Raw genomic sequence first — 21,675 nt, 5'->3', positions numbered from 1 at the left:
TCTGCCTCACTGTGGAGACTGCAGACAAAAAAATGACTTTTTTCGTCCTTTGTGTCTTTTTCTAGCTGACAAATTTGTATGTAATGGTTGTCAGAGGTTTTGGAGAACCAAAACTGTGTCTGCCATGGAGGATGGTTTTTTTTTTTTTAGAACAGGGAGCCCTACACTTAAAGAACCTTAGTGATATTTTTTGAGATGAAACAGAATAAGATGGTTCTCGTAGGTGGCAGGCTTTCAAAATAACACATCGCCTCTTCAGGAAGACTTTTCTCTATGGGGGCCCTGGGACTGAAAGGATTATGAATGCACATTCTCAGAGGATCCCTCATGAGCCTGCCTGATCCTCATGCCTCTGCTTGGTTGACCCCGGTAGAAACTGCCCTTTAAGCACGGATCCCAGTGAGCTTATTGACACCAAATCCTCCATATAACCATTACATGTGAAAATGCAAATCTGATCTTGGAGTAGTGCCTGGGGGCAGCTCTCTACCTCTCAGTCTGTTGGAAGTCTTTCTTCTGTTAGCCATCCAGGCACAGGGCTCAACCGAGGACTCAAGATGAACATGCAAGACAGTGTACCTGCTTTTGTACAGCACATTTTGAAAAGGCATTTCCTTTTAATTAGTCAAGGAGCCATGAGCGTATTCTTACGAGACATCAACTGCGTGTGTGCGCGTGTGTGTGTGTGTATGTGTGTATGTGTGAGAGAGAGACATTTCCGGACACTGACAAATAATTTTTTTAAACAGTCTTTGTCAGCAGTTTTATTGTTATAAAAAAAATGAATATATATTGACAGTGGAAAATACAGCTTTTAGATAAAAAAGCGTTGTCTGAGGCTCTTTATTGTGCTGTCTTCACACTGTGTATGACTTTGTCAATTAGTTTCTGGATTTCTCTCTGTCGCGCTGTTGCTCTGCTGATACACTCCTGCAGCTTTTCTCCCGACAGTGACGTCCCACCTGAGCCAGAGGGAAAGATTATTAGCAGCAGTGTTTGTTTTTGTCATTTAACCTCACAGTACAATTTATATAATTTAGTTTTGATGACCACATACTGCAGGAGCTCCATACATGCACTGTTTGTCAGTTCTACATTTCTAACTGGAATGCAGTCCTCATTCTTGTGAGAGAATTTAACATTGGAGCAGTACAGGTAGACTTTGTCTCACTCTTCATCAACTAACAATCAAACAAGCTAAATTTACCATGTCAACACTGATTCTAAACTTTGGGCTGAGGTAAAATGTCAGTTCTATTCCACTCAAACGAAAAAACGGCTTAAAAACCTCCAACCTTTATTTGATTACAAATGTCACTTTTAGGTGCAAGTGAAAAAAATATAAGATGCTTGACACTGAATCTTTAGCATGAGATTTGTATGTGCCATTTGCTTCACATTAATCTCTACAGAAATGGCAATAACCAGCAACAGAAAGAGGCAGTAGTTAAAATCTAGTCTTTAAAAGTTTTCAATACATTTAGTACTTTTACATTTGTTCTGATTATTTTAAGTGGAGAATAAATAAAATAGCAGCTTTACTTCATCATCTTATCCTGTATTGTCTGCTATTTAGCCTTTTCATTCCACATTTTCTGACTCTAAAAATAAATACTACTAAAGTGCATAATGAATCCCAAGATGAACTGGACTCATTGTAGAAACTGAAATCTAACATTCGTATTCTTAAACAAAACAAAATTGTAGGGCAGATCAGCTTCTTAAACCCTGCATGTTTTGTTAACAATGGGGAGTTTTTCCCTTTGTGTAGTCAATAAGAAATTGGATTCACACAGAGTATAATCTGCATAGGGAGAGGGGAATCATTTACTGTTTCTGACCTGGTTTGTGTACAACGCAGAGTCGATCTTCATCATCTGTCACTACAGTGAGGTGAGCGGTCGACAGACTCTCCTCCTCAGCGGTGGGGTCTACAATCAGTATGGAGCTGCACAGAGAGCAGGCCAGGATTACAAAAGATGTACATTACACCTATGAACACATAATACAGTTTGTATCCTAGCTAAACAAACTTAAAGTCATTCACTTACTCATCGAAGACACAAAAAGAGGCACCGACTGGATGTTTGTGAATATGCAGCCCATGTCTCTTTTCTAAATTCACTTCTGGTTTACTAGTCTCTGTGCTGATAGTGACCTCTGGGAGCTGTGCTGTGGGGAGCAGGGAAACAGTTACTATACTAATAAAAAGCATCTTACAAAACCATCCAATTTTGTTTACGGCACATACTGTTCTTCAGGGCAGCTAGCAGGGCAATGATACAAGCATCCAACACGTTCCCATCGTAGTCGAGACACATCATGTCACAGTAGAGCACCCAGCAGAGCTACAACCAGAATCAGCAGAATCAGGACCAATGACCAAACATCTAACAGCAGCAGTGTATGTATATGGATTTACCTTTCCTCTTTCAATGCACAAGTCCTCCGTTTGTATCACCTCAGAGCTGCAACACCCACATAAAAAAACATAGGTTAGTAAAAGCAGCAGCAGGCATTGATAAAATAGTGAGCAGACACCTAATGGTCCTGTGAAATGAAAGCTAAAGTGTGTTAAAGTATGTCGCACCTTTCGATTACATCAGCGATGAACTGGCTGGCAGCCTGTGCCTGCTCTGCCGGTGGACCCGGCCGAAACCGAGAGGAACACAGCGGCGGCAGGTCCACGTTGGGCACTAAGGATGGAAAGAGCACTGCAGTCAGTGTGTGTTTGTCTTTTTATTTGGATCACCTTTACTGTACCTTGCCTTGAATTAATAGATAGATAGATTTTTATTGATCCCAAAAAATGGGAAATAACGGTGTTGCAGCAGCAAAATATCAGACACACAGCACACATACAGAGTATACATTAAATAATAGGAAAGAATATACATGAAATAATAATTGAATCCTACACAAGCAATGTTTAAAATATATACAATTTGGAAATAAAATGTACAACTGTTTCAATAGATATAGATAAACTTAATGTGCAAGTTGGGGGAATTGAACTGTTTCACTAGTTCAATACTTGACACCTTTGTACTGTACTTACCGATGTAACCTTTACCAGGTGCCTCCACTATAGGGTTTGTCAGCTCCTGCAGATGAAGTAGCACCGGAAATCAGTGAACATTTGAGTCACCTGGTCCAGATTAATTGAAATAAACGTTTTTTAACTGCTGTGTTCATGATCATTTACCGCTTTGATCCCACAGATGACTGTGGTGTTTCCAACCTTCACCAGGGCTGAGCCATCGGCTGTGGTTATGGACCCTGAACAGAGCAGTCAGACAGAGGAAAAGCTTCCATGTAGACAAAAAAAAAAAACACAAATACATAATTTATACTGTAGATAAGAATCAACGCTGTGTCTTACCTATGTTTAGTGTTGTGGTTCTGAATTCTGACAGCTCCCGTCCATCAGGTCGACAGTTTTCTTTCTGAAAAGGGAACATTTGAATGTTATAGGACTGCTGACCGTGATATTAATATTAAATAGGAAATCATAAACATTCACTCAGCACAACACGCTTGTGTCAATTATGGGCTCAATTGTTTTGTGTTTTCATCACTGACCAGAAAGCTCCTGTGGTACTCCAGAGGCTCAGCAACCCTGAAGTGTATAAGGAAGGGAAGAAAAGGTAAGAAGATATTGACTTACAGACAGAAACCCTACATTTATCCATAGTGACAAATACGCTTATTCGCGTGTTAATCAGAATTCGGTTATGACGGATACACTCTTGTGATCAGATCAATAACAGGGCAGTGAGAAATGCCTCATTAAATTGGTTAGTTACTGCTTCTGTCTTGTATTAGCTAACTATTTAGCAGTCAGACTTATAAGTACACTGTTTATATATTAACTGCCGCACTAATCAGCAGAACAAGACACAACTCTGGTCTGAATGAAATTCGCCTAAAAGCCGTCAATGAATGATCAGATCTGATCTGGCGCTACTGATAATTTAATCATAGCTGAGAATAAAATAAATACAATGTGTTACTTTCGGTGTAACAGTTACAGTTTTATCGAGCTTACTTGAAACCAGCCGCCATGATGTTTTGATTACCCACGTGGGTTCGGTGTACGTACTACGGTAGCCGGTAGGACGAAGCACGCCGTTGATCAAATGCGATGACGTCATGGATGGATGTTGTAATGTAAATAACCTCCCACTAAGAACACATTAAATGTAGTCAATTGCAGGGTATTTCCATCGCTGATAAGACAATTATTTTAAGTCAACTGGTAGATGACAAAACACTGTTTTTAAAAGACAGCTCCCAGGTTCCTCTAGCAATTTCTATAGTAGAAGTTTTCAGTAAAGCTTCTGGTCTCTGTTTAAATCTTAAAAAATGTGAATTACTAGCACTTAAGGATTGTGATGTTGATGTGATCTCTAATATTCCTGTGAAAACTAGTATTAATTATTTAGGGCTTGTTATTGATAAAAATGAACTCCAAAGATGCAAGAATAATTTCACTCCCATTGTTGAAAAAACAAGAAAGAAATTCTACCTTTGGCTTTTATGTGACTTATCATTAAAAGGCAGGATTCTACTCTCGAAGGCTGAAGGAATATCAAGATTAACATACGCTGCACTGTCTTTATATGTAGGTCAACAAATGTGTAAAACTATAGACAAAGTTCATATATAGTCCAGTTTCTGGACTTTAATACCTTAAATAACACTTTCAAAATGAATTGGATTAAACGTTACTTAAATTGTCCAACTTCCTTGTGGAATTTTATTTCCCATTATGTCTTTTCCTCAGTTGGTGGACTCCAGTTTTTATTGGTATGTACCTATAATATTGACAAAATTCCTCTTAAACGTTCTTCATTTCATAAACATGCTGCTGGCTTGGTCTTTGATTTACAAGCATAATTTCTCTCCTCATAGGTTTTATATTTGAAACAACAGATATATTTTGTATAAAAACAAATCCATTTTCTTTCAACAGTGGGTTGACAACAACATATTGCTTCTAAGCCATAATTACTCAAGCAGCGTGGTCAGCTTTATAACTATGTTGAGTTTATTCATCACTACGGCATCCCTGTCTCTCCGAAGGAGTTCTCTATTGTTTTTGATGCAATACCTTCAGCTGTCGTTGCACTCTTTAAAGGTTTTAATTGAGTTGGTGATGACCCTATACTGTTAAATTTGAAAGAAACAACTGTTGGGAATATCTGTTTTTCACTAGAAGCTAAAAGTAAGAATAAGGCGACTCGTCAACTCTTTCAACAAGACATTAAGAGTACCCCTGCTGCTTTATCGTATTGGTCTTCATATGTTGAGGAGATTTGTTGGGAAAAGGTTTGGCTATTGCCACACAAGTTCTTCTTAACAAAGTTAAAGAGATCGCTTTCAAAATGCTCCACAGATTTTACCCAACTAACCATTATCTGTAGAAAATGAAAGGACATTGATATCAGCTGTACTTTTTGTGGAGAACTAAATGAAACACTGGTAAATTTATTTTGGTCTTGCCTTTATACCAAGGCACTTTGGAGCAGATTATCACATTTCATAGCTGTTCACATTTACCCTATTCACATTACTTTGAGAAAATATTGTTTGGATTCATTCAATATGATAGAAAGCTTTATTCTGAGTATTATGTGATAAATGTGATAATTATTTTAACAAAATTGTATTTACATAAGTCAAAGTTTTTGAAAAAGAAGCCAAGCTTTTTGGAGCTGGCTCCCAAAATTAAACGATATTTTTGTTTCCATTTCTACCTGTACAAACAAAAAAAAGCTGTTAGATCACATGACCTTTGTAAGCTTTACAAAATATTTGTATGAATTTTTTTGCTTTGTTTTCCTTTAGTAACCCCCTGGCTCGTTTAGAACATAGACTGTTAAGATGTAGGCTACAGATGTTCCTTCCTACTGTATATCCACATTCTTCAATAAAGTTTATTTATTGAATAATTTGTCCAATTTCAACAGACAGGTCGGCTCTTTTATGTTGGTTTCTTAGTTATTTACAAGCACCCGTTTTTTTTTATTATTTCCAAAGATGTTTACAAGCTTTATCATGTTAAAATGTTGTGTTTTTTGTTTCTTCATAACTCACTGAATGATGGATTTTCTATAAGCACAACAATGTCAAAATATCTGCTTGTATTATATATTTTTATCATTAATATAAGTGCCAGTAAAACTGCATATTATCTCAGGTATTCCAAAATAATTTGGATAAAGCAGCGTGTATGGCAGTGATCTGATCGATGAACATATGACTAAGGGAAACATCTGTAATGCCTTAATTATTATTTTTTTTAATACACCTGTGTATAGCCTACTTACACCTGCGTAGACTAAAGTAGACTCAAAACTATTAATTTAAAACCCCTCTTGTTATTTTTTATCAACTGATCAGAGGCTGAGTTCTTGCAGTCGTTCCCACTCCTGTCCACTAGGTGTCAGTGTGTGTGTGTCACAGCGCTGATTCTCAAATTGATGATGTGTCGAGAAAACCATGGAGAAAACCAACGCTGTCACTTCTGCGCTGCTTCCGCGTCGCTGCTGTGTTAAGTTGTGATTGGAAGTGGAGTTCACTGAACTGCCCACAGAGTAATGGAAGTATTCCAAAATAATTTGGATAAAGCAGCGTGTATGGCAGTGATCTGATCGATGAACATATGACTAAGGGAAACATCTGTAATGCCTTAATTATTATTTTTTTTAATACACCTGTGTATAGCCTACTTACACCTGCGTAGACTAAAGTAGACTCAAAACTATTAATTTAAAACCCCTCTTGTTATTTTTTATCAACTGATCAGAGGCTGAGTTCTTGCAGTCGTTCCCACTCCTGTCCACTAGGTGTCAGTGTGTGTGTGTCACAGCGCTGATTCTCAAATTGATGATGTGTCGAGAAAACCATGGAGAAAACCAACGCTGTCACTTCTGCGCTGCTTCCGCGTCGCTGCTGTGTTAAGTTGTGATTGGAAGTGGAGTTCACTGAACTGCCCACAGAGTAATGGAAGTATTCCAAAATAATTTGGATAAAGCAGCGTGTATGGCAGTGATCTGATCGATGAACATATGACTAAGGGAAACATCTGTAATGCCTTAATTATTATTTTTTACCCTATACACTGTGTATAGCCTACTTACACCTGCGTAGACTAAAGTAGACTCAAAACTATTAATTTAAAACCCCTCTTGTTATTTTTTATCAACTGATCAGAGGCTGAGTTCTTGCAGTCGTTCCCACTCCTGTCCACTAGGTGTCAGTGTGTGTGTGTCACAGCGCTGATTCTCAAATTGATGATGTGTCGAGAAAACCATGGAGAAAACCAACGCTGTCACTTCTGCGCTGCTTCCGCGTCGCTGCTGTGTTAAGTTGTGATTGGAAGTGGAGTTCACTGAACTGCCCACAGAGTAATGGAAGTATAATGGCTCTTATTTAGTGCTTCCACCTTTAAAACAATCTCACAAGCTTGTATTTGCTTGTGTATCCTGGGAGGCCAGAGTAACGTTACCGGTTACAAGACACGAAGCAAAGCAAGGAGAGAGCAAGCTAGCTTTTTAGCTAGCCACTTTGACTGGTGGTCTGGAAGTGGCTGCAGGCTAACTTATTGAAAATGGATTTCCTCTGTGAAGTCGTTCAAGCCTTGGTCGCATTGGCAGCTCTAGGTTTTATCGTGGTAAGTAGTTATATTATAGAATTAATATTGCGTTGGTAGAGATCTGATGTAGCTTGTTCTATGTGAACCAAAAGCTGTTGCACCCACTGATAGACCGTATCAGTGACAGTGTGGATTTTCCATGTAAGAAGTCCTTGAGCAATATATTCATCCTGCACCTTACCCTTATTTTATGATACTTCATTTTCTTTTTACGTTTGATTATAAACACTAAAAAGAAGTTGTCAATCCTAAGAGTCTGAGTATGACTTGAATGCTCCAAAGCAGCAGCAAGAGTAACGTTAGTCTACTTAAATGTGGAAAACGAAAGTATCTGACGTGGTAAAACCCAGCATAAATAACATAATGGGGAAAAAAGACAAACTCGCTACTACAACAACATGTAGCCTATAACACACATGTCCAAAAAAGAAAAGAGAACCAAAATTCAAAAACACAGTTTTAATCCCACATATGACATGCAAAGACAACAATTAAAAATGAAATGAAGTAAAACAAACTGTAAATAGCATGTAACAAAAAGAAGGTGAAGGGCATACAATGGAAGTATGGCATAGGATTAAACACGGCAACAAGAAAAACAATACTTTTGAACCCCCCCCGCGGGGATGTAAAAAAGATGCACGAAGGAGAAATACTTCCTCACTGCGACAGGAGAGAAGGAGCTTTTCCCCAGCCTGCATGATCCCCATTCCAGGGAGCTCTCTGTGGTGATCCCGGCCTACAACGAGGAACTCCGGAGTGAGTGATAGTGGGTTACACCCAGGTTTCTGTCAGGAACTTTTGCACAGTAACTTGTGCAGTGAGGGACACTTCACCTGTTGATGTCCCATCACTGTTCACCTTTGCTTAAATACAGACACAGCAGACTGTAAAAAGTAATGTTAACCTAGTTGGGAAATGGCTATGCAATACACTGCACATTGACAACATATATAGTATAGGGCACATTACAAGTCTGTGTTTTAAGGTCCTTATATTTATTTGCTGCTTCAAAATCCCTCTTATAAATTATAACAATGCACAGTTGATTCAGTGTTGAATGATGAATTGTGCACCAAGTAAAGCAGTTGACTAGTAAAGCATTCAGTTACCATTCACATATTTGCAGTTTAAGTCCCATAATCCTGTTTTCTCGGGCTTCATGTCAAATATGCATGTACATGTGTGTCATTACAGTGCCTGTGATGTTGGATGAAGCTACAGAGTACTTGGAAAGCAGACAGGTAAGTGCTCAGTCTCATGTGGGCAGTGTTAAACTAAATCTTTATCATAACCTCATTGTAGTTTGATAAAAAAAGGGACACAATTAAAAGAGTCTGACGATTATTTAATCAATGATTAAATGAGAATGAGAAGCAGTTTTATCATCCCCTGAAAGAAAGCTCTTATGGCTGAATCTGTTATTCTCAAAGTGGCCAGTAGGTGGCATCATTAAACTTAAAAAGTGCCTTTCTGTGAAATAAATCCCTCACATTATTTCCTTACTGCAGAAACAGCATCCTTCTTTTACCTATGAGATCATTGTGGTCGACGATGGCAGCAAAGACAAAACCACAGAGGTGATTATATGTACCAAGAGTTCTATTTTTACTCAGCTCACTTTTGTTTAGCCAAACATTTCAAAGTGATACCAATAGAGATTAGTTTCTTTCTGTTGTGATGTCCTGCTAGGTTGCTTTGCGGTACAGTAGGAAGTATGGTGCTGATAAAGTGCGGGTCCTGACGCTGGTGAAGAACAGGGGGAAAGGAGGAGCTGTGCGGATGGTGAGACTGTAGATATTAAACTACAGTACGTCTGCAGCACAAAAGCAACAGTATGGATTGGACTTTTTGATGATTTATTTTACTGTGTAATGTTGTTTCTCTTAAAGGGTACTCTGAGCTCCAGAGGGAAAGTCATTCTGATGGCGGATGCTGACGGAGCCACAAAGTTTTGTGACGTTGAGAAAGTGGAGGCTGGACTTAACAACCTCAACCCTAAACCGGTGTGTTGGGTTCATTTTTTGTTGTTGTGTCTCACATGCATGTATAAAGAGAAAGTGGAATCCTAAAAATGCCTGTCTGTACATTTAGGAGAACATGGCAATTTCCTGCGGTTCCAGGGCTCACCTAGAGCAAGACTCAGTAGCTCAGGTAATTGTCTAACTTTTTTTGTAGTATTGTAGTTTGTATCCATCCAATAAATAACCACTGTTGTGTCTCTGCCACAGCGATCCATGTTTCGTACATTCCTTATGTATGGATTTCACTTCCTGGTGTGGTTCTTGTGCGTGAGAGGGATCAAGGACACACAGTGCGGCTTCAAGCTTTTCACACGCGAGGCTGCGCTCAAGACCTTCTCTTCTCTCCACGTAGAGCGATGGTTAGGACTCGCACTGCACCATGCACACTTTATTACCAATGACTTATTAGTTTAGTAATGCGACAATGGCTGTCATCTGCCTTTGTGTTAAAAGAGTAAACCTGTTGAGCTGTTTGTACTGGATCTTTAGAAACAGTGGGGCTTAATCCCAGTAATCTGTCACTTATTTTGCAATACCTCAAGCAAGAATTATGTTAAATAAATAACATGCCTCTAGTGTTTATAATATTGTCTGATTAAGGTTGTTGGGAAGATGAATATTAATGTGACTTTTGAACATTTGTTGAACACTTTAATCTTTCTTCTCACAGGGCTTTTGATGTGGAGCTCCTGTATATTGCCCAGTGTTTTAAAATCCCCATTGCAGAAGTGGCGGTCAACTGGACTGAAATAGAAGGTAAGATTTTCATGGAATATGTGGACATGTGTCCTCCCACTGTGCTATATATTGTTGTTCTATAAATATCTCTGTTGGATGCTTTTGTAAGTCTCTGATTGACTGATTTTATATATCTTCCAGTTATTCCTTATTTTTAACTACTTACCAAAGCCTGCTTAGTTCTGCTGTGATAAAGTATATTGTGATGGAGTTATTGATTGGCCTACCGGCAGACTGGCATATTTCCTATCAAAGTCTCACTTGAGAATGAAGTGCCTGTGTGTTCACTCTGCCTGCCAGGGTCCAAGCTGGTCCCGTTTTGGAGCTGGTTGCAGATGGGACGAGACCTGATTTTCATTCGCCTGCGCTACTTCACCAGAGCCTGGAAGCTGCAGTCACCACATAAGACTGACTAGCCAATCAGTCAAGCCCTGGAGTTTCGGAGACAGCCAATGGATAGGGCCATCAAACCTTTGGATGAGGAGGGATTGACAACTGTGTCCATCTTTCACTGTAAACAACAACAATGAACAAAGTACAGTATATCACAACCTCTTCCTCTCCAGATGTCATTGGATGTGAAGTAATGACACAGTTGTGAGTTCTTCATGGTCCTGCCTTTTTTTTTTATTATTTGGATTTTGGCTTGTGATGGCCGCCGTTACACGCACATTTCTGTTTCCACGGCTTACAGAATGTCTGTATGACTGATCTTGATCCGTGTACTAAGTTACCTAATGTTTATTTTGTGGCCAATCAGCTGTAAGTGAGAGAGACTTGTGGTGAAATGTGAAGGATCTGATAATCTGTGTCATGATTCTGACGGGTAGAATAAATGTTACTATATGAGATTTTCAAAAGGGAGGGATTGTATTTTTGAGGAAACATGGCTGTGGGTTGATGGGCTGGATGACTTGAACCAAAATAAAACAAAATGTCAATGATTTATGATAATCATTATTAACCTACTAACTACAGCTACAACCATCAGTTAATTAATCGATTAGTTGGTCAACAGAAATTTAATCTGAAACTATTTTGATAATTGTATTATTTTTTTGCAAAAATGCCAAAAATTTGTTGATTACAGGTTCTCAAATGTTAGTTGTTTTTCTGGTCTTACGTTGCTGTAAAATTAATATTTTGGTGTTTTGGACTGTTGATTGGACAATTCAAGACATTTAATGTTGTCACCATAATTCATAACCGTTGCAGCCCACACTACTAACAGTAAAAAAAACAACAGCAAAGTTTACATAGCCCTTTTCAAAACAAAAGTTACAAAGTGCTTAACAAACCACAGAATATAAACTAATAAAATCAAGAAGAAGCCAAGGAAAACAAATGTTTTTTATTTTTAATTAATTTATACTAATTTGGCTTCTCTGACACTCATTCTCTGAGGCTCTTTGATAGTCAAGGTGCAGTAACGGCAAAAGCACAATTACCTAGTGTTCCACCTTTTTATCAGAGAACAGCCAGAAATCCCTGTACTATAGAACTGAGAATCAATCAAAATAGGACAGGAAGCCAGTAGAGACCAGCTTAACCTGGTGTACTTTGTGATCTACATTTTGTATTTGTTAACTTTTTCCAAATCGTAAAGCTAAAGGAGTTACTTGCAGTGTTGTACGTAGTGTAAACATAAAAAGCATGACTGAACCAGTGATTTGTCATGGGGCTCAAAAATTGCATCCGGATCAAGTCTAACTCCAAGAGTTTATACATGTGTCTAACATTTGGATAACATTTTAAACTTGCCTTGGTTGTATTCTGATCTTTTATCAGTCAGCTTTGTCCGTCACACACAAAGCATCACCCTGCTAATGTAATCTTTCTTGAAGTGCTTGATATCTTACTGCAGAATTTATTAACAAATCGTAACACACAGGGTGCACAATGTGACTATGCTTTCAGTCTCAGTCTCAGTCAGTCATCCTTCAGAGGGAACTGGGCTCAGGAGCATATCTGTTTAATATAATTACAAGAACTCTACAGGATCTGACTCCACTCAGTTTATTTCATTTGGTATAAAATTAGATTTGACAGCTAAAATCCTCCGATGGAGTTAGAATATTGAATATTATGGAGGAGTGGGCTGCATTATCATGAGTTTGGCCTTTTCTTGACATGAAAGAGTGGGAACCCCTGGATTACATTATTTCACTGAAGTCCCTTTGTCTGTCTCTTAAACCTCGTGGACATCTTCTTGGACAGCGTTCAGCAAGCGTTTTTGCAGTCTGAGTAAATGAAGTTGTTCATAGTGCTGATTTCTTAAGCAAGCCTGAGGTCTAGGCTTCGCGCTGATGCGGATGTCTCTGGGGCCTCTCGGAGCCCCGGGGAGCGCATCCTGTTTGTGCGCTGCCTGCCTGTCTGTCTGCCTTCTGCGACCAGACAAGAAGCGGAGAGCCAATTAATCATAACCTGGCTGCTCTTTTCTAGTTTCCTGCCTCAGGATTGAGCTCTTCAGTAAAAAGGTGACGAGATTTTCATGAGGAGGGTATTGATTATTGATTTCATTGACCTCTGAGTCCTACCGACTCACTGTAATGTCAAAATAGAACCGTTAGTTGTAAGACTTGAAACCAAAAGAAACACTCTGAGAGCACATGTTGCTAGATATGACTCCCGACATGTTTTCTGCAGGTGGGGTGGGCGACAACACAAAAAGCCGCATGAATAAAATTGCTTTTTTCTTGTTGTGCTCATTTCTAAAGCTTGAACAAATAGACCACCACCTATTTGTGGCACACTTATCCTGGTGGTGCATTTTGATGATCCACCTGGTGGTGGTTGGGGGGGGGGGGGATCATAAGGTTTTTGACAGGATCCCCAGAGTGCTTTCACTTCGTGTTGGGAGTATTGTTACGTTCCGCAGCAGTTGCTGTAAACTGAAAATGTCAAACTTGTAGACTCACTGTCGCCAGCCCGGCTTGCGTCATTAACTGGACTAGTCATGGCACTCCCAATAAAGGATAGTATCCATCCGCAATGAGACAGACCTCTGTATGGCTCCTAACCACAGATATGAAACAATTTCGATTGTAGAAGAGGAGAAAAAAACTTTAAGCTTGATTTCACAACACGATTGAATTCGCGCTGGAGGACGGGAGATTGTCGCTTTCTTTTTAAATTTTTTAGGCTGCAGGTGGCGTGTGTGTGTGTGTGTGTGTGTGTGTGTGTGTGTGTGTGTGTGTGTGTGTGTGTGTGTGTGTGTGTGTGTGTGTGTGTGTGTGTGTGCGCGCGTGTGTGCGCGTGTGCGTGCGTGTGTCTCTGTCTGTGCGCGTGTGTCTGTAGGAAAGCAGGCCTAATAATAGCAGAAATTGTTATTTAATGATACATTTTAGGCTATTAAGTCCCATTTGAAATTGCTATAGCCTACATAACTTCTTACACTAATATAAAAGTTAAACAAGTGTTGACTTCATACCAATTTAAACATTACTCCCAGCACCTAGAATCTAGGGTACACACCATTGGCAAACAGTTGTGGCCTGCGGTAAAGGCAAAAAATAACTAATTAAATGAATGCTTACTTCCAGCGTCATTGCAGTGAGATCTACCACCTTAATCCCTATTAAAATAGGCCTATACATGAGCAAACAAATAACCAAACATGTGTAAAAGAATTTACCACAACTTGAGGATAATACAGGTATAACACACTGTAAAACACTAAGAACAGTATAAGACTACTGCAGTCTGTCTGGGAAGGGGAAACAGGTGTGATCATCCTGGCCTCCGTTAGTTAGAGCCAACTATGCCGATGACTGGGAGGCATATGGCTCAGGTGGGACGCAAACAAACACACATGCACGCGCGCACATGCATCCAGCTGCCGGTCCCTGAATCTAAAATCCTGGGAAAGACAGGAGGGGGAAGGCGGAGGGATCTTACATGCAGGCGCTGCGGTTCCAGCCAGGCTGACGCCGCCGAGGCTGTGTGGCGCTCGGCTGGGGCTGCTGGAGGAGCTCTTCAAACCTGCGTCAATACGGCCGCAGACTGCCAGGACAATACCGGAAGATAGTGTGACTGTACCTTCACAATAAATGTTTGTAGCTGAACAATGAGAGATGGCCCACACGACCGTTGCCGGACTGAGGTGCTGCCACTGTGAGAAAAAAATGGGAGTGGTGAGTTATATTTTCATTAATTGCTATATATATAATGTATTGATTATATTTGCATGTAGATCTAATCGGCCGTGTAAAACTTGTTTTTGTTTTCGGCTGACACCTTGCAACTGCATAGTCAACGACGCTTTTATTTTGAAACGTGCATCTGGATGCAGTCTTTATTGAGGCTGACTTGACACTTTAACGTCAAAACACACACACACACACACACACACACACACACACACACACACACACACACACACACACACACACACACAAAAACACACACTCGCACACAAACAGACACACGCCTTCGCTGTTCCACTGTGCTGCTCGACCTACTACAGACAGGGAAGCCTCCACACGCACAAGGCTGTCTGCGGTGCACTTGTTATCACAACAGAGGTGAGTGAATAAAAATGTCCAGAAATTTACTATTTCCTTTTTCATGTCCTATGTTGTTGTGGATGTGTTGCCAAGTTGAATATTTAAGATGGTTCTTGTTAAATACTATTAAATAATGTGCTCACTCCTACTGCCAGGCAACTTTTTGTGGATTAAATATTCTAGTATTATTTTCATATATTGACATGACTGGGTTTAGACAAATATAATGTTATAGCTGAGAATAGATAATCAATAGATAGACTATGGCTATTAGTTCTATTTAGGTACTATTTTGAGCACAAATTGAAGAATATTCAATTAGTTATTACGGTTCTCTTTGAAACATGTAGGCTACTTGAATTACTGATTGAACTTAAGTTTACAGTATAGTGACATGTTGTCAAACTAGGATGCTTTTGGGTGCCAAGCTTCTGTCTACCGTCAAGGTGTGCTTTTAGAGGTTAGGGCAGATACCGGATTCTGTAGCGGTAAAATGACTCGTTGTAGTCGTAGTAAAAGGAGACTGGCGTGTTTACTTTTTTTGGGAAGGGGTGTCCTGGTGATAAAGCAGTAGGTAATTAGCCTATCTGAGCCTGCAGACTGAGTGACGCCAAGCTCCATAAAGCAGCAGCGGCAGACTGATGCCGCATTGAGCTCGTGCGCTTTTGCTGTAAACCCCAGCTGTCTTGTTTGTCTGCGGGAAACCGGTGTTGGTCACATAAACTTAGGACATAATTGGTATGCTGATTCACACTACTTCTTACCTGTGTGTATTTTGAGATCCATCTTATTGAAGAGCCACAAAGTCTTGGATTTAAGTGGAAATTCCGTTGTGGTTCTGTTGTGTATTTTAGAATAATAGGGTGTCCAAGCCATGTAGTTGTGGTTAACAGGGCTTCACCTTTTATAAATGATTCGCCTGTATGGGTGGTTATAATCTGACATGAAAAATGATTTAGTCTACAACATTATTGCAAAAACTTTGGGTCAAACATGATAGGTGTTCTGCCACAGGAGATACAACAAGTAGATCACTATAATAAACTTAGGCTACTATTGAGTCTCAGACATACATAAATATTTGGGAAACGTTTGGTTTCTGCTGTAGTGATGTGTCACAAAGGGTTCCATGATTTTGATTGGGATTAAATATAAGTAGGTTATCTAAATATACTGGAATAGACTAAATACTTAATATTTTTTCTCTTTCTGTTCATCTAAAAACTAGGTGGTAGCCTATAGAAGAAATAAACACAAACACAGCTCTCTGTCTGTCTGTCTGTCTGTCTGTCTGTCTGTCTGTCTGTCTGCCTGCCTCCCTCCCTCCCTCTCTCTCTCTCTCTCTCTTTCTCTCTCCCTCTCCCCCTCCTGTCCTGTGATGTGTTCTGGCCAGACAGTATGGCTCCTGGGCGTCAGTGGCATGATCATAGAAACAGAGGCCAGAAAGGACATTCCTCATTGTTGGTGAATCTAGAAATGAGCTTGGCCATCTTGCCCTGCTCTTTCTGAAACAGTTTTGGTTTGTGTTTCATTTTCTCCATAAATAATACTAACCTTGTTGCAGATGCAGGCATAGTCTCTGTATAAGTGTCCAGCTGATACAGCCTCCTTATCATGGAAATCTACCTCTAAAGCCAAGATAGCTAAATATGAGTAGAATTTGCTCATGTGGTGTTCAGTCTTTGGTTTCATTCTGGCTGTTGCCATCACTCCAGACCAGCTTATCACCTTAGTGACTTTGGCTAAATTCCCTTTACAATTAAATCCAAAGTTCTCTTTTTTTACCTAACCACTGAACTCTTTGTCCAGCCATGCATCTGTTTCAGCTAAATTAGACATTAATACTATCTCTCTCTTCTCTTGCCAGATGATTGAAACTTGACCTGGATTTCTGGCTGTGTGAGGAATAACCTTCCCTGCAGGAGGCTTCAAATCCATAGCTGCCGGATCCCTTCTGTGCCAACACAGGAGAGGATTTAGAGTTTGCGCTGCATTGGGGGGAGTTCAACTCCACCAGCGTTGCTCGGAAGTAACAGCGGAATACAAAAAGCAGCCTCTGTTTACACAGACTCAACCCGCTACCTCTTTTATCCTTACGTCTGTCCCGGCTTCTCATTATTAGCCTCCTTATTCCTGTCCTCTGGGGAACGTTTATCCTTTTAACAGCATCCATCACCTCCCCTCGCCAATCATTTATCCATCTTATAATGAACTCCTCTGCCTCCATTACATCCCTATTCTCCTTCACCAGCCCAGCGGTAAAGCGCCTGCTGGGCTGGAAACAAGGGGATGAGGAGGAGAAGTGGGCGGAAAAGGCTGTGGATTCTCTAGTGAAGAAACTAAAGAAGAAGAAAGGGGCAATGGAGGAGCTGGAGAGAGCCCTCAGCTGCCCTGGGCAACCCAGTGAGTATCACAGTTTTAAACAGTAGTAGTCTAGTTTAGTGGTTCCCAATCTGGAAGTCCCCCATCGAAAGGGTCACAAGATAAACATGCGGGGCCTTAAGAGGATTTACAGGATAGGAAAGAGGACAAAACGTGCTCCTGCCATACAAAATAGTTTAATGTTTCTTACGTATGTCTTTAATGCCTAAAGGCTTTGCTTGTTTATGCTTTTTACTTCTACCTTGCTGGGCCTCTAAACAATATTCAAATGAAACAGTTTGAGATAGAAAAAAATCCCTTTTTGGACTCACAACTAACAACAACGGAAATGTAAACACACAACACAACCTACTAATTTCTTCAAGCTGTAATAAAGTCTGTGCTGTTTAATTTGAATCCTTCAGGCAAGTGTGTGACGATTCCTCGGTCGCTGGACGGGAGGTTGCAGGTGTCCCACAGAAAGGGACTGCCCCATGTTATCTACTGCAGGGTGTGGCGCTGGCCTGACCTGCAGTCCCACCATGAGCTCAAAGCCCTGGAGTGCTGTGAGTTCGCTTTTGGCTCCAAGCAGAAGGATATCTGTGTTAACCCTTACCACTACAGGCGCGTGGAGACTCCAGGTACACGCATTATCAGAGAACATCTTGCAAATTTGCTGTAAACAAAATAAGGTCTTTGTTTCATTTTAATATCAGAACAGTACATTTTATTTTTGGATTCCCAAACAGAGACAGGACATTTGATCTAATACAGTGTTCCCAAGCCAAAAGGATTTGCAGTAACATGATCTTTTATAACAGCATCTTGCTCATGCTCTGGGTCTCTCTTTGTCTCCATTTGCTCCCGGTCTACCTTTTTCTTTCTTTTTTCTCGTCTCCTCTCAGTGCTGCCACCAGTTCTGGTGCCACGCCACAGTGAGTTTAACCCTCAACACAGTTTACTGGCGAAGTTCAGAAACGCCTCCCTGCACAACGAGCCTCTGATGCCCCAGAATGCCACCTACCCAGACTCCTTCCCTGCGCTGCCCTGCTCCTCCTTCTCTTCCTCCCCTTCTTCCTCCCTCATCCAGTCTCCCACCTCACAGAGTTTCCCCAACTCCCCCAACAGCTCTGGAGAGCCTGGCAGTCCTTATCACATCACAGGTAGGAATCAAAACAAGCAAGCTGATACTTTAAGTGTTGTGTCTATATGAAATTGCAGCGAAATACCTGTCACGCCAGCATGTTTCTGACTTTTTTCATGACCTCTCTGATGAGTGCACATCAATTAGCTTTCCCACTTATCCTCTTCTTATGATTTGTGACATGCTTTTCCAGCTGAGACTCCCCCTCCTCCGTATAGCATGATGGAGACGAGCCCTCAAGACGATGTAAAGCCCAACAGCTCCACAGAAACCCTCAAACTCACATTTTCTGCTCCGCACAGAGGTAACTTCAGTTCATACAAGAGGAGACGTGCAGAAAATAGAAATGCATACAATATAAGTAGTTTTGATGCATATTCTGTAACAAGCAATATATACAATGACATAATGCAATCAGTCTATGGATAAAGATGTTGTTATACTGTTTATAATGAGGCAATAACATCTCTAGTTGTATTTTTACCACTGCAAGTAATGTCGCCAATGTTTACATCAATGTGATAATGTATCTAAAATGAAATATACCATAGGATATTTTACCTTTAATACCCACCTCTAAGTAAAACCTTCCTTGTGTTCCTGTTTAGATTTACGGCCCGTATGTTATGAGGAACCAGAGTACTGGTGTTCAGTAGCTTATTATGAGCTTAACAACCGGGTCGGGGAGACTTTCCACGCATCGTCCCGCAGTGTCTTGGTAGACGGCTTTACAGATCCATCCAACAACAAGAACCGCTTCTGCCTCGGCCTGCTATCCAATGTCAACCGCAACTCCACCATTGAACACACACGCAGGCACATAGGCAAAGGTAGGCTGGATGACTCATGCAGGAAATTCAAATCGGAGCGCAACCTTAATGGACTTTATATGGTATGAGCCATAGCAAGAACTGAGCGGAAGGTTTTTTGCAAAAATGTATCTACACACAAAGTTGTTGTTTTTTATAGCTGCCCATTGAGTGCATGTGGGTGTGTCTTTGTAAGCAATCACTTCACTTCAGCTTGTCTCCTTGTGCTGAATCCTTCATGCCAAACAGTTTTTTCTCATGATAAAAGAGTTTAGAAAGCCTGCCTTTGTTTGACACACATCAAGCCTCTCTGGGTCACAGTAAACTGTGCACTCTGTGGTTTTGAAGGATAGGGGTGAGTCAAAGGGTTGAGGGAATTTGGTCCCCAACTCACAGACGCAACTGACACTACTCAGACATTTCTCATTTAAAGCAAAGATGTCCTTGTGGGTTCCCTCCGGCAGGATATGAGAAAAACACCACATTTTCTTTTCAGTTTGTATACAATTAAGTGATTGAATATGTATATCTTTAATTACATGTTTTCTTGGATACAAGCTGTTTTTTGCTCTTTTCACATGCTGTGACATTTTAAGTGTTTGCACCACAGTAAAATTACTGTTTTTTCTTCACTTTTTAATCTAAATGGATAATTCAAGTCTTTTGAGGTACTTATTAATAGTCAGTATTACCTACAGTATATGGTGGTCCGGATGCCCCCAGAGAGAAGCAGACAGGAGTACCGATATGGTAGCTAAGCAATGTGAGACAGCAAACCTATTTTAACCAACTTAAAAAATGCCAACCTAAAAAATCTATATCAGTTTAAGTGTTCACTATATTTAGAATATTTTCACCGCTTTACCTTGCCTCCAACGGGAACTAAAGCCGTCTATGCTCTCTTCAAAGACTCCTTTAACAAAGAACATGGGAGTTGCTGGACTACCGCTGCCTCGATTGGTTAGTTAGTTAGTTAGTTCCTAACCCTTTTAAAACGTCAAACTAACTGATCAAGTCAGTGGTAGACCAGCAACTCCTGTGTTATGTAAAGTAAAATCATTGTTTTTGTCGAAGAGACTTTGAAGAGAGCATACAACAGCTTCAGTTCCCCATCAGAAAGGGCTGTCTGCTTTAAGCTTCCGTGTCAGTGCCTGGAGTGCCTGCTTCTTCAAACTGGGGGCGTGCTGACCACCATCTACTGTAGGTAATACACTGACTATGGATAAGTACCTCATACAACGCCACTTCAAAAGATCCGGACTATCACTTTAAGACTATTTAATTTCCTCCTCCATTTCTCTCAGGTTTACACCTGTACTATGTGGGCGGCGAGGTGTACGCAGAGTGTCTGAGCGACAGCAGTATCTTCGTCCAGAGCCGCAACTGCAACTTCCAGCATGGCTTCCACGCCACCACTGTGTGTAAGATCCCCAGCGGCTGCAGCCTGAAGATCTTCAACAACCAGCTGTTTGCCCAGCTCCTCGCCCAATCTGTTAACCATGGCTTTGAGGTCGTCTATGAGCTCACTAAGATGTGCACCATCCGCATGAGCTTTGTTAAGGTACTGAGCTTTCTTGTCAAATTAAGAAATTGGGAATAGGCACAGAAATGCAGATGGTGAACATCCTTTTGCCCACAATTCAGCTTGATACCTAAAAGGCTTAATATAGGGTTGGATATCTTAATATGCTATTATTTTGGACTTGATGTGCTGTTGTTTTGATAGTTAATTGAACTGTCAACATGCACAGCTAAGATTTATGGTTGTTTCCTCTCCTCAGGGCTGGGGTGCTGAATACCACCGTCAGGATGTCACCAGCACCCCCTGCTGGATCGAAGTACATCTGCATGGGCCCCTGCAGTGGCTGGACAAGGTCCTCACACAGATGGGCTCCCCTCACAACCCGATTTCTTCAGTGTCATAACATGGACATACATGTGTGTGCAGTTGGTCCTTCACACAGGTAGTCGTAGATTCTGTACATTTTGCTATGACCAGGTTTTATGTCCTATGGTCCCATCTCAAGCAAAATTACAAAAATATGTTACTCACAGCTTTTGTAACATCATGCCGCATAACTGAAACATATGAGTGACTGAATTTCATTTTGTTCATGTACATAGTTAAATAATCAAATGTTCAAATCAAGTGCATTTATTTCAGTAAGACTGTGATACAGCATTTATCCTCTCTCTCTCTCTCTCTCTCTCTCTCTCTCTCTGTTGTTTGGGACATTAACTGCACTCCAAAATAAGAAAAATGGGATTTATGTATCTGTAGGTACTGAAAGACTTTTACATGTTGTAAATGTTATTAGTTGTATGTACTGTATTTCCATGTGATGAATGTTTGACTTTATGTATTATTTGCTTATTACTTGTTCCATTAAAGTTGTTTTTTCTTAAAGAATCCACATTTTTACAAGATTCAAAT

General features: G+C 40.4%; 3 protein-coding genes across 4 annotated transcripts; 2 read left to right on the top strand and 1 right to left on the bottom strand.

Annotated features, from left to right (window-relative positions):
- Positions 1-733: 733 nt before the first annotated feature.
- Positions 734-4,153, bottom strand: exosc8 (exosome component 8). The gene is made up of 11 exons (XM_039777040.1): positions 4,049-4,153; positions 3,583-3,619; positions 3,383-3,446; positions 3,206-3,279; positions 3,059-3,104; positions 2,591-2,696; positions 2,423-2,468; positions 2,252-2,348; positions 2,052-2,172; positions 1,842-1,948; positions 734-962 (listed from the first exon to the last, which is right to left on the bottom strand). The coding sequence occupies exons 1-11, from the start codon at positions 4,063-4,065 to the stop codon at positions 844-846; spliced, it is 834 nt and encodes a 277-aa protein (XP_039632974.1). The 5' UTR covers positions 4,066-4,153; the 3' UTR covers positions 734-843.
- A 3,151-nt stretch (positions 4,154-7,304) lies between these two features.
- Positions 7,305-11,368, top strand: alg5 (ALG5 dolichyl-phosphate beta-glucosyltransferase). Its single transcript, XM_039777037.1, is given in 11 exon segments — positions 7,305-7,682; positions 8,118-8,135; positions 8,279-8,419; positions 8,858-8,904; positions 9,172-9,240; positions 9,353-9,445; positions 9,553-9,666; positions 9,755-9,814; positions 9,892-10,043; positions 10,355-10,440; positions 10,723-11,368. Coding segments are annotated over 11 exon segments (963 nt in total). The 5' UTR covers positions 7,305-7,615; the 3' UTR covers positions 10,839-11,368.
- Positions 11,369-14,829: 3,461 nt separating this feature from the next.
- smad9 (SMAD family member 9) lies at positions 14,830-21,651 on the top strand. 2 transcript variants are annotated; one of them, XM_039777034.1, is made up of 9 exons: positions 14,837-14,945; positions 16,321-16,446; positions 16,795-17,330; positions 17,714-17,929; positions 18,194-18,451; positions 18,626-18,736; positions 19,041-19,262; positions 20,546-20,802; positions 21,023-21,651. In XM_039777034.1, the coding sequence occupies exons 3-9, from the start codon at positions 17,135-17,137 to the stop codon at positions 21,164-21,166; spliced, it is 1,404 nt and encodes a 467-aa protein (XP_039632968.1). In that variant the 5' UTR covers positions 14,837-14,945; positions 16,321-16,446; positions 16,795-17,134; the 3' UTR covers positions 21,167-21,651. The 2 variants fall into 2 exon arrangements, with proteins under 2 accessions (XP_039632967.1, XP_039632968.1); XM_039777033.1 differs by lacking the exon at positions 16,321-16,446 and having other exon boundaries at positions 14,830-14,945.
- Positions 21,652-21,675: the final 24 nt, after the last annotated feature.

The sequence above is a fragment of the Perca fluviatilis genome, chromosome 16, assembly GCF_010015445.1.
Source record: "Perca fluviatilis chromosome 16, GENO_Pfluv_1.0, whole genome shotgun sequence".
Classification (NCBI taxonomy): Eukaryota; Metazoa; Chordata; class Actinopteri; order Perciformes; family Percidae; genus Perca; species Perca fluviatilis.
This window is presented reverse-complemented; position numbering and strand designations above follow the sequence as displayed.